This window comes from Hyperolius riggenbachi, chromosome 4 (assembly GCF_040937935.1).
Source record: "Hyperolius riggenbachi isolate aHypRig1 chromosome 4, aHypRig1.pri, whole genome shotgun sequence".
NCBI classification, from domain to species: Eukaryota; Metazoa; Chordata; class Amphibia; order Anura; family Hyperoliidae; genus Hyperolius; species Hyperolius riggenbachi.
The window spans coordinates 474,188,360-474,201,515 of record NC_090649.1 but is presented as its reverse complement, the minus strand read 5'-3'; the positions used below and the strand labels follow the sequence as shown (position 1 = coordinate 474,201,515).

The 13,156-nt window shown below is 43.7% G+C and overlaps 1 protein-coding gene across 3 annotated transcripts in view; it reads right to left on the bottom strand.

Annotated features, from left to right (window-relative positions):
• Window positions 1–3,353: 3,353 nt before the first annotated feature.
• The window catches only part of LOC137504464 (protein FAM133-like), a 34,367-nt gene continuing 24,564 nt past the window's right edge, over window positions 3,354–13,156 (bottom strand). For 2 of the 3 annotated variants that reach the window (XM_068232926.1, XM_068232927.1), the window contains exon 7: window positions 3,354–5,820. In XM_068232926.1, coding sequence (XP_068089027.1) covers window positions 5,770–5,820 — 51 coding nt within the window. In that variant the 3' untranslated portion in view covers window positions 3,354–5,769. The remainder of the gene's footprint in view (window positions 5,821–13,156) is intronic. The other variant, XR_011019488.1, reaches the window with a different exon arrangement.

Genomic DNA, 13,156 nt, shown 5'->3' with positions numbered 1-13,156 from the left:
TCCAGCTCAGGAAACGGGACATTACAGTGCAGGTGCCAAGTAGTCACGCAGCCCGACACCTGGAATCTACACTTCACAAGGGTGTGGGTAACTACTATCACGGGCGCCACCCCACTGAATATAAAATAATAAAGATGCTTTCTATGAATTCTATGGATTTCACTTTAATGCAATTGTTTGTTTGGTTTTTCCTTGCTTTTTACTTTTTGGGGATTTTAATTTTTTTATTTTTACTGTGCTTGTTTTTATGCTGCTGCTTTAGGGATATTAAATTTCTCCATTTAGGTCCAGGGATGGTGTGGGAGAAACAGGGCCCGTACTTAAGGCCAGTTCACTTTATACAGGATGAAAAAACGATCCTTTAAACATATCGGTTTCCTACATCGCGCATCAGGTGTTTATATGATTTTCCGATCTGTTACATTCTCCACGTTTCCGCGCAGCTGTCCTTTCAGCTCCCAGCCCTCTGGAAACCCCAGTATACCAATCCTGAGGGCCCAGCAGAAGCATCTCAGGCTCCCACTGGTTTGCAATAGACCAATGGGAATCGTCCCTTCCTGGGGAGGACTTTCATTGTTGTCAATGAGAATCCTCCTTGGGGAAGGGAGATTGCAACCAATGGGAGCCTGAGATGCTCGGAATCGGTATACTGGCGTTTCCAGTCTGCAGGGACCTGAACGCGTAGGGGTAGGTGAGTATATCGTGAAACGCACGTGATGAACAGTTGAGTGAGAATGGACATCGTCCGTTCTCATAGGGTAGCATTGTTTCCGTCAGCCCCCGTTGCCATCCCTCGAATCTCGTCTATCCGGCATTATCGTGCATGACCCAAACTTGCGTTCCGTTTGTCGGAAGGGACCGAATGGATCCGTTCCAAACAGACTGGTGTGTGACGAACATTACGGAAAGTCGTGAGCATGCGCCAACGATTTTCGTATGGTCGTGCACAATTACTGTCAGTTTTGTGTAAATGTACAATAGATGTCCTTTTTCCTCTCTTCTTACTGAAGCAACAGTAACCTTCCCCCACATCTTGTGTCAGGAAAGAATTTCACAAGTGGCCAACTCCCCTGCCGAGAAGCCATTTGGCTACACAGCTCATCTTCCCCCAAAAGAAAAACCAGCTCGAACCAGTAAGTTTTTAAAATTCCCTCCAAGCTCATAGCCTCAAACAAAGGGAACGTTAATTTATTAATAATTCAAAATAGGTTTGGCACAGCAAGACAAAAATTACATTCCCTGATACCTAGGAAACAGTTCTGTCATTCACCTGAATTATAATTTTCTAGCTATCAGGAATCAATAGAGAAACCACTTTATCCGGCCTGCGTAGAGCGAATGCAATAGCATAGGAGTGTATAACCTTGTTTGATACAGTGTCGCAAGCCGCTTATGAATATAGTCTCGAATTTGCGATGCGCCAATCTGGGGCGGAGTTACGCAGATTATTAATAATTGGTACATTTCTTGCTCTGAGTTTGTGGGCGGCAACCTGCTGATTAGGAGGTAAACCCGCCTTAAACACACCTACTTTCCAGGTAGTGACAGCCCCAAGACTCAGGTCCTATAAAAGTGGGGCGGGACCAAACCTGCCCAGTTCTCCAAATTCCATCAACCAGGAACGTTCATGCAGGCGCTTAAAGAGACACTGAAGCGAGACTAAATCTGTGTGCCCCTGCTAAAACGCCGCTATCCCGTGGCTGAACGAGGGTCCCTGACCCCCCAACCCACCCCCCGCAAACCTTGGTCGCAGACTTGGTCGCTTATTTTCCTTCCTGGAGGCAAGGGCTAACGGCTGCAGCCCTGCCTCCCAGCAAGTCTATCAGACGCGCATCGCCGCCTCTCCCCCGCCCCTCTCAGTGAAGGAAGACTGAGAGGGGCGGGGGAGAGGCGGAGATACGCGCTGACAGACGCGCGTGGGGCAGGGCTGCAGCGGTTAGCCCTGCCCCAATGCGGAAGCGCTCCCCCGCATTACTGAGGGGATTTGCGGGGACAGGGACCCTCGGTAAGCCGCGGGATAGCGGCGTTTTAGCAGGGGCACAGGTGCCCCTGCTATATATGAGGTCTGAAGCGAGATCTATTCTCGCTTCAGACTCTCTTTAAGGAGAGCCAGCGCCTGCAGTGCTCAAGGACTCTAAATCTGAATGCCTACTTTTAAACTGGACTATTTTTCTTCATTCTTCAAATGGACTGCTCAGCTAACTAAGTAAGAATTTTCTGATTTTATTCCTTTTTATTTTTAAGCTCTGTATGTATATGTTAATTGGTGTATATAACTGTATGTAATGCATTTTTGTTATTAAACGTTTTAAAAATCGTTTAGCGGTTATGACCTGTTGCTGAACATACACAATCGTACCTATTCTCCTGAACTCACTACCCTGTGTTTAATAGAAGTATACATTTATAACCCGTATGCGAGAACCCGGCCCAGATATAACAATCTGACCCAGGTTCCTGCATACTGCTAAGGGTTAATAGAGCGTACTCGAAGTCCTAGTAATTACAGTAGCGGGCTGTGTAACTCGCTTGGTGGCAGATCTTTGAATTGTATGTGTGAGGTGAATCCGTTGGCATCCGAACGCTCCCTCCACGAGTCGGTTCATCAAATTGCGAACGCGGGTTACCCTTCGTGATGAACAAAATGACCGTGTGAGAGGATTTCTGACGCTGATCGACTGACCCACCCGCAGACCGGCCTAGCGGTCTGTGACATGGTGTGCTTTGCATAGGATCTGTTTGCATCCGCTACACTATTCGGAATGTTTTTGGTGCCAGTGTGAATGGGGCCTTACCCAAGCTGGGCACTCCTGCATTGTGTGCTGCCTGCTGTTCTAGTTTCCTATAAATTCCCCACAATAATTCATGTTAAAATACGCTGATAGAACAGCAGGCAGCGTAATTCAGAAGCAGGCCAGAAGAGCAGCCTGTGCAAGCAAAGGAAAATTCCAAAGTGCAGAACTATAGAGGTGGCCTTCACTTGGGTAAGTATGACTTGCACACACCCACTCAGGACGTCACATGGAGATGGGCGGAGTCCTCTTAAAGGAAACATGAAGCGAAAATACACTTATGATATAACGAATTGTATGTGTAGTACAGATAATGATTAGAACATTAGTAGCCAAGACAAGTCTCTTATTTTTAAGGTTTTTATAACATTGCATCATACGTTTTTTTTTTCCTTTTCAGGTTTGCTTTAAGATGTAAAAGCAGCAAATAAAAATGTATGTTTGTGTGTAGCATTTGATTAGTCCGTTTTTTAATTTGTATAAAATGACCATAAATCTGAATCACCTCTTGTTGCATCTCATGGACCATTCCCAACCAGGACAGGCATACACAACTAGTCATTCTGTATGTGGTTTGGGTTTTATTTAGAGAGTATCTCCAGATTAGTCCAAAAATCTACATAACAGATCACCAATATACAAATCATTTTCTATACTGAAAACCAGTATATATTATTTCTCAACTTTAGTCTATAGCTGATAAAACTTTGTTTAAGGAAACTTTATGAAAACCATGGCAACAGTACATAGCCGAATATTAACGATACCCAAATTCTCCTCCCGCCACTTCTCTCATTGGTTCATTAGTCTGTAAGTCAGCACAAAGCAGGAGGTAACATTTATTGCATTCCTTCAGCTTTGTTGGGCTTACTGCAGTGACACGTTCCTTCCACAAGGCGGGGGTATTGTACACCTGCACAGTGATGCTGGCTCTGCCTATGCACAGCTGCGAGTGACCACTCCCACCTCAGTACCGGCTGAGAACTATGCAAGGCAGTTTTCACAGTGAAACATGCAGAGCCCCACGGCAATGGCTTGCGCAAGCACCAGAAGAATTGCAAGTAAGTCTGCGTAATACAGCTAGTTAAAATACTTCGAATACATAGAGATTATTTGATTTTTCGAAACAATAAATGTTGCCATTAGACAATACATTTGTTTTAGCAGAAATGTCTTTAAACAAGTTGACCTAAAATGCACATTTGGAACCAGGAATTCTTATTATTCCTCTTTTAAAACATAAGCTATTAAGACTAGAAATGGGATAGACTAGCTCAAACATAAAGGACATTGACTCTCACCTACGGAAAAGTCTGCAGAGTGATTCTGTGCTGGATAGCATCACAGCTAAATAGTAATATGGCTCTTTACTACAATACACAGCTTTATCACCTTTGTAGCAGATATTCTGCTGGTCTAGACAACCCCCTTCCACAAGAGTAACACCCCCTACCTCCCCCACCATCCAATTAATAGACTGATCTCTGCATCAAAACCGTGGCAATCCAGGCGTTCAGAGTGGGGAGGTGGGCCCAAGTAGTTAAAGGGTATCTAAACTGAAAAAAATAGCAGTTAAACTTACCTGAGGCTTCTTCTTCAAGCCCCCTGCAACCGCCTTCTGCCCTTGCCGTGATTCTGAGTCCCTCTGTCAGCCGAGCAACTCAGCGGCTGCCGTGTATGCGCAATTCCGGCCCGTGACCCATGTGCAGTAGAATTTTTTACATACTGCGCATGTGCAGAATGCTCCCTGCCTTTTCTGGTGGCTGGGGACAGGGATTCTGCTAGTCAGAGAGGGGCTATCATAGACTACCATTGCTAATTTAGGTAGAAAGGAGACATCACTACTTTGACTGGATGGACGTTAGGCTTCAGTGGCCCAATCTTTATATTTAAATTTATTTATATTTAAAGCTCCCAGGTGGGGGTGGGGCCCAATTTAGTTTTCTGATTCACTGTGGAGGGGCCTATGAGATAACAGTCTTCATATGCATAAGTACAGTTAGGATTTAAGAATGCTCAGTCATATGATTCTTGATCTGCTCTCCCCTAAATTCCTGGACCAGAAACTAAAGTCCAGCACACTGGCAGTCTTGGACACGCCTCCTTCCATAAAGTTCTGGTGGAGGTGGTGAAAGCTGTGCAGCAGTAATAAACACAGGCGTCCAACCTTCAGCACCAGAAGGTGTCTGGAAAATGGGCCAATATTCGTGCGACTTCACAGTCTGAAGGCGAATAAAGGCATTCATTGCCTTTAAAAAAAAAAAAAAAAATTTGCTTTTATAAAAGGAATGGCAGTACAAAAAATACTTCTTATTCTGCCTGAAACTCCCTTTAGATAAATGCTCCAATTAGAGGCATATGAAACTCCAAACAATGTAAATCAGACATCATGCGGAGACGCACACAAAAAAAAAAAAAATCTGACAAAATAAAAAAACATTATTACAAAGTACAGCTGGTTGCTACATTTCCTACCTTCTACTCTGGACTAGACATTGTATCTGACTGGTTGCTACAATGTTTCCCACCTTCTACTCTGGACTAGACATTGTACCTGAGGGCACTTGGCAGCCTCTATAGTCCTGATGACTGAGCACCCAACATGCAGTCTGCAATGTCTGACTCCTATCCAGCGCTAAGCAAGAAGTATAACAGTGCTGACGAGTTTCACAGTGGACTTCTTTGGTGGTCAAATGTCCACTCTGCAGCCAGGAGTGCCAGGCCGAGACGAGTCTGTGCAAGGCCTGAAATAAGGATGGTGGTGTGTTCTCTGTGGAACTTCATTCAGGAAATGTAAGGATCTGGATGTGGAAAGAAGAAGAGCACCATGAAGAACAGGGTCCAAAACACGCCCCCAGGTCAAACCATGAAGAACAGTGTCCAAAACAAGCCCCCCAGGTCACACCATGAAAAATAGCGTCCAAAACACGCCAACAGGTCACATCATGAAGAACAGTGTCCAAAACAAGCCAACAGGTCACATGGATGAATTCAGGAAGTCCAGGAGTTCTGCTCGATTTCTGTCCCTCTGGGGAGATAAGACCACAAGACATCAGGGTCAACACAATTGTGGATATATAGAGAAAATATCACACACACACACACACACACACACACACACACACACACACACACACACACACACACACACACACACACACACACACACACACACACACACACACACACACACACACACACACACACACACACACACACACACACACACACACACACACACACACACACACACACACACACACACACACACACACACACACACACACACACACACACACACACACACACACACACACACGTATTCGGCCCCCTTGAAGTTTTCCACATTTTGTCACATTACTGCCACAAACATAAATGAATTTTAATGGAATTCCACGTGAAAGACCAACACAAAGTGGTGTACACGTGAGAAGTGGAACGAAAATCATACATGATGCCAAACATTTTTTTACAAATAAATAACTGCAAAGTCGTATGTGCATAATTATTCGGCCCCCTTTGATCTGAGTGCAGTAATTTGCCTATAGACATTGCCTGATGAGTGCTAATGACTAAATAGAGTGCACCTGTGTGTAATCTAATGTCAGTACAAATACAGCTGCTCTCTGAGGGCATCAGAGGTTGTCTTAAGAGAATATTGGGAGCAACAACACCGTGAAGTCCAAAGAACACACAAGACAGGTCCAAGACAGGTCATGGATCAAGTTATTGAGAAATTGAAAGCAGGCTTAGGCTACAAAAAGATTTCCAAAGCCTTGAACATCCCACAGAGTACTGTTCAAGCGATCATTCAGAAATGGAAGGAGTATGGCACAACTGTAAACCTACCAAGACAAGGCCGTCCACCTAAACTCACAGGCCGACCAAGGAGAGCGCTGATCAGAAATGCAGTCAAGAGGCCCATGGTGACTCTGGACGAGCTGCAGAGATCTACAGCTCAGGTGGGAGACTCTGTCCATAGGACAACTATTAGTCGTGCACTGCACAAAGTTGGCCTTTATGGAAGAGTGGCAAGAAGAAAGGCATTGTTAACAAAGCATAAGAAGTCCCGTTTGCAGTTCGCCACAAACCATGTGGGGGACACAGCAACCATGTGGAAGAAGGTGCTCTGGTCAGATGACACCAAAACAGAACTTTTTGGCCAAAATGCAAAACGCTATGTGTGGCGGAAAACTAACACTGCACATCACTCTGAACACACCATCCCCATTGTCAAATAGGGTGGTGGCAGCATCATGCTCGGGGGGTGCATCTCTTCAGCAGGGACAGGGAAGCTGGTCAGAGTTGATGGGAAGATGGATGGAGCCAAATACAGGGCAATTTCGGAAGAAAACCTCTTGGAGTCTGCAAAAGACTTGAGACTGGGGCGGTCACCGCGGCAACAGGGCTCTGGCCTTTTTTCTTTTTACTATAATTTCACACTCTATTCTCCTCCGAGCTCCTCTTCCTGCGGGGTAGTATGTGGAGGTCAGGGGCACGCAGGTCTTGCTCTGCATCCCAGCCTTCGGGTCCCGGTCTGCCTGCCGATGGGTCCATCAGCTGTTTGAGACCCACGTGCTCGTGGTGTAGATCCCAGGAGTCAACTGCTGCGGACGTGGGGGAGCCTGGTCTACATCAGAGCCTGCTGCATCGGTTACTTTTTTTTTTTTTTAAAGTCTTTTTATTGTTTTCCAACACAAACCGCATAACAATCGACAGTGCAAGATGATTAGAAGTATACATCAAAAATATCAGTACATAACTTTCATATGAACAATATCAATAAAGACAGTGAGATACAGAGGTACGTTATTACATTCCCATCAGTACAGTGACAGTCAGTGCAGAATGAAGGAATAACTATAAAATATCAATAATATGAGGCGTAATATCCATATTGCCACTGGTTGAGCCAACACATCGAGTCCACACACCCCATACTTTATCAAATTTAGAACTAGATCCTCTAATCATCCATGTTAATTGATAGAATGGTAGAACTGAATTTATCAATTGTTTCCAGACCGATAAAGAGGGTTCAGAAGGTTTTTTCCAGTCTATAGCTATTGTTTTCCTGGCATAAAAACACAGCAGACGGACTAGAGTTTTTTTCTTGTTGCTTAACAGAACATCCTCCAACATTCCTAAAATACAGTGTTTATAAGAGGAGACCACATGAATACCGAGCTCATCATTTACAAATTGTAAGGCTTTATTCCAAAAGGACTGTATCAGTGAGCAGTCCCAGGTCATATGTTTAAAATTACCGGGGCTGTGCCCACATCTCCAACAAGCGTCACTGGAGTCTGGCGAAAATTTAGAAATCTTTTGAGGAGTATAGTAGGTTTGATGGAGCCAACGCATCTGTATGAGTTTGTCTCTAGAGCTTATTACAGTCTTCATATAGGTCTCCTCAAAATCTGCCCATTCTAAAGGAGTGATTCCTTCCCCCCAGTCCTCCCACTTAGTTCTAACAGTGGCCAGTTTAGATCTGTATATTGAAGTGAGTAGATTAGAGTAAAATTTGGTTATTAGTTTACTGGAATCCTTATTCAATAGCCACGATTCAACAATGCCCGGGCGCAGCACCACATTAAGACTACCAAATTGGGATTTAGTTGCATGGCGGAGTTGGAAATATTGAAGACGGGCTGATATTGGTAAGTGAAATTCACTCGCAAATTGAGGCCAGGACTTAAATTTATCATTAGTGAAGAGGTGATTAAGGTATTTTTCCCCTCTTTTAATCCAAAAACCTATATTCTCCATAGACTGAAATTCTGGTAAATTAGGGTTGCACCAGAGAGGAGCACTGGGGGAGTATGGCGTCCTACCTTCACCCACCAACTTCTGGCATTTATAGAAGATGTTAAGGGAATATTTTAATATTTCCACCCCCGAAGAGGAAAATCCCTCCCCTCTATAGATGAAGCTACATAAGGTCTCATATGAATATGCAATGTCAGCCTCCGTGTCTAAGGATGCATCATCTCTAATGAAGTGTAACCACCTATACACATACGTTAACTGGGCCGCAAAATAATATATCTGAAAATGAGGTAGGGCAAGACCGCCTTTGCTTACTGGTAGGCGTAACGTATTCAACGACAATCTAGGAGCTCTGTTGGCCCAGAGAAAGTTTTTTACCATAGAGTTTATTTTTGCGAATATCTGATTCTGAACCCAAATGGGAGACATAAGCAAAACATATAGAAGTTTAGGGGCCACTATCATCTTTATAGTGTTGACGCTACCCATAAGGTCCAGGGGCAGAGAAGACCATCTCTTTAATTTATCCTCAATATTTTGTATAACTGGGAGTAAGTTCAATTTAATATAATCATTATTACAGGGTGTAATGCAGATACCTAAGTACTTGAAGGAAAGGCTGACTTGCAGTGGAAAATCTTTTGGTAGAGAGTTTGGGGGTAGTGAATCCACCGGACACAGAATAGATTTGGCCCAGTTTACTTTTAGACCGGAGATATTCCCAAACCTCTCATAGACCTCCAGCACTCTGTTTAATGACGACCCAGGTCCATCTAAATATAAGAGAACGTCATCCGCGTATAGCGAAATTTTTTCGTGAACATTTTTAATAACCCAACCACCTATACCCGGATCCTCTCTAATATAGGCGGCCAAAGGCTCCATAGCCAACGCAAACAGCAGGGGTGACAGAGGGCACCCCTGCCTGGTGCCCCTCCCGATATCAAATGCAGTGGATAAGTGGCCATTAACCCGGACCCGGGCACAAGGTTTTGTGTATAGTATTTTCACCCACTTCTTAAATGTATCCCCAAATCGAAATGCTGTAAGAACCTCCAGTAAATATTGCCACGAAACAGTATCAAATGCCTTGTTAGTATCCAAAGCAAGGAGAATTCTAGAGCTTGAGTTATTATGAGAGTACTGGAGGTTAGTGAAGAGTCGTCTAAGATTCAATTTAGTAGAGCGGGAGGGAATAAATCTGGTCTGGTCCTGGAAAACTAGTTTCTCAATCACCAGCTTCAGTCTACTGGCTAAAATTTTTGCTAAAATTTTTATATCTGAATTTAACAAAGAAATGGGACGATAGGAGTCACAATGGTCTGGGTTTTTCCCGGGTTTAAAGAGTAACTGTCAGGCTGCAGAAGCTAATTTAAACCTCTATTCTCCTGTGTTAAACAGTTTAGAAGGAAGCCATAAAGCCATTAGTGAAGATAAAAATCTCAGTTACCTTTGATGTGTGCTTATCAGAAAGGCTGTTATAGACCCAAAAGGACGCAAGCCGCATACTAAACTGCAAAGCATTCTGGGGCCCTCCCCTCGGCTGCTAATGAGACGTTACAGCAGCTTGTAATCAGTCCAGCGCGTAGCACTGATAAATCTCCGGGCAGAGTACACTGCAGGAGCCAGCTATTGTTCCTAGCCACATGGCTCATTAATATTCACTGCACACTGTGTTGTTCAAGTAAGAGCTTATCTGTGATCAGGAAGCAGGCAGGACATGACGACACATTTGACAGAAAAACATGGAGCCTGCCATGAGCTGTCAGGAGCATCTATCTCTGCATATACTATATACAAATTCTGTGAAGTACAAACGTGGACAGTGAAATGCATATGTAATGTAAGTACAGCCAATCTTTAGCTACTGATATATGTGTTTATTTTCTCTGAGACCTTATACCTAACAGCTCCTCTTTAAGGAGTAATGTAATATGTGCTTCTCGCATAGAGTCTGGCAGAATATCTGTCGCCAGGGCATTGTTGAACGTTTGAAGTAAGGCAGGGGCAGATGAAGAAGAGCTTTTTAGGTACCACTCAGATGGGATGCCATCTGGGCCTGGTGCTTTATATGGTTTTAGCTCTTTTATTGCTGCAATGATTTCTTCTAGGGTCAAGGGGGCGTCTAAGAGCTGTCTATCTTCAGCATTCACACTTGGCAGATGACATTCAAGCAAAAAAACACGCAAAGACCGCTGGTCACACATTGAGGATTGTTTATATAAATTGCTATAAAATAGCCTAAATTCTTCCAGTATACTCTCAGAAGTACAACATTCAAGTCCATTCGCTGAGATGATTCTAGGAATGGCAGTGGATGAGTATTGGGCTCTAAGCATAGAGGCCAAGAGTCTACTGGATTTGTTTCCACATTCAAACATTCTTTGGTGAGTGAGAAACTCACGTCTTTTGGCCCTTTTTAGCAAGGATAGTTCATGGTCCCTTCTTGCTTTGGCCCAGCGTACATAATTATCGGTAGTAGGGGATTGTTCATATTCGGACTTTGCAGAGGTCATAATGTTTTCAGTTTTGCCTATATAGGCTTCATCATTCTTCAGCGTAATCCCTTTAATATGGGAAAAATGACCTCTGAGAGCCGCCTTAGAAGCATCCCAGATAATAGCCTGAGAAGCAGTACCCTCATTCAGGTGCCAATATTCAGTCATCCTGGATAGACAGTGGTTGACCACAGTTTCATCCTGTAACCAAACATGACCCATTTTCCAGGAGCCAGCATGTGACTGAGACAAGGAGCCAACTATGCAGAGGACGGGAGAGTGATCAGAGATTCCATGGGGTTTATACTCTAATGTTTTGACTTTGTTTAATGAATCGTGTGAGCCCATGACTAAATCCAACCGGGCCATGGAACCTGAGGAGTCAGAAAAACAGGAGTATATGGTCTTATCTGGGTTACGCCATCTCCAAATATCGAGCAGATTATGTTTTTTAACCCAATCCCCAAAAGAGGATTGGCCTCTATGCTCCCCTGGGCTAGACTTATCCATAGTGTGATCTAGGACAGCGTTGAAATCACCACATAATAAAATAGGGCTGGATGGTAGGCCATGTATGACTGAAATTAACTTATCCAAAACGGAAACATGGAATGGAGAGGGAACATACACTGAAGCCACAGTTAGAGGGTGACCCTCATATAGTAACTGTATAACAACATATCGCCCTAGTTGATCATGGAGTACTGACAGGATCTTGATAGGGGCATTTTTAGCAACTAGGATAACTGTACCTCGGGAATATGTGGAGAATTGGGATGCATACACATTAGCGATCCAGGGTTTCTTCAACGCTGCCAGCCTAGAACCCACCAAGTGTGTCTCCTGCAAAAACATGATATGAGGGCTAAACTTCTTTAAATGATCAAAAACTAATCGTCTCTTAATGGGATGGTTCATACCTCTGACATTCCATGAAATCAGACGGAGATCAGCCATTGTCTAAAATCAAGCATGTTACGTTACTAAACTGTAAAGTAAGTAATAGCAGAAAGGGATTCATATCATATGCACTGTCAATTGTACCCAGATCCCACCCAACAACCAGTTCCCAACAAACCCTAACCCACCCCGCAAGTTGTCCCCAACCACAACCCGCTTTACTACCCAACTTGTGCAGCATTAGTGAGGCGTGAGACTAGAGTCGAAACTCCAGATCTCCACTGAGTTACACAATTAAATTCCCCATGTCAGCATTTCTTTTGAATCTTAAATCTAGCATTTAAAGGCCTTATCAATAAAAGTGCAGGTGAACAGTTGCATAGTACAAGAAAGATATCCATTGATCCATAGTATCACCCGTTTAAGCGCAGAGCCCTCCCCCTGCAATACCCACCAGAACTAACAGAGCTACGCAGCAAAATTGTTTATACTGCAAATTTCCGCTTAGTAATTAAACACATATTTATTAACTACACTCCTATAAGGAAAAAGAGTATTAGGTATCGCATGTCTGCATTTCAAACACAGCAGTATATAACAATATTGTTTTAGAAGAGAAACCCATAACATTTGAACCTGAGAGTTTAACTGCTAAAAGAGGCAGCAATGGCATAGCAAAGGGTCCCATTCTTAGAGAGCAAAAATGAACGGTTCATAGGGAGAAAAAGAGAAGCAGCATAATAGCGTGAGTCAAATCCATTAGCGGTTTTGTTGGCGCCTACGCTGTCGGTCAGTTCCTTTACCCTCAAGCCAGCGTGTGGCTTCATCTGGAGAGGCAAAAAATAGGACTTTATCCTCAGAGATAATTCTCAACTTCGCCGGAAACATCATACTGTAGGAAATTTGCTTTTCACGCAGCAACTTTTTCACGTCAAAAAAGGCAAGCCTCTGCTTTTGTATTTCGACTGAAAAGTCTTGGTAAATATGAATCTGGACATCATAATACTTCAGTGGGTCTTGTAACTGCCTAGTGGCTTTCAGGATGTCATTTTTATCCTTGTAGTTTAGGAATTTGGCTATCAGTGGACGCGGTTGCGCTCCTGGCTTGGGTGGGCCGCCAGGGATCCTATGCGCCCGCTCAATTGAGAACATTCTAGAAGGTTGAAAATCAGGCAAAGCAGAAGTAATCCAATTTTC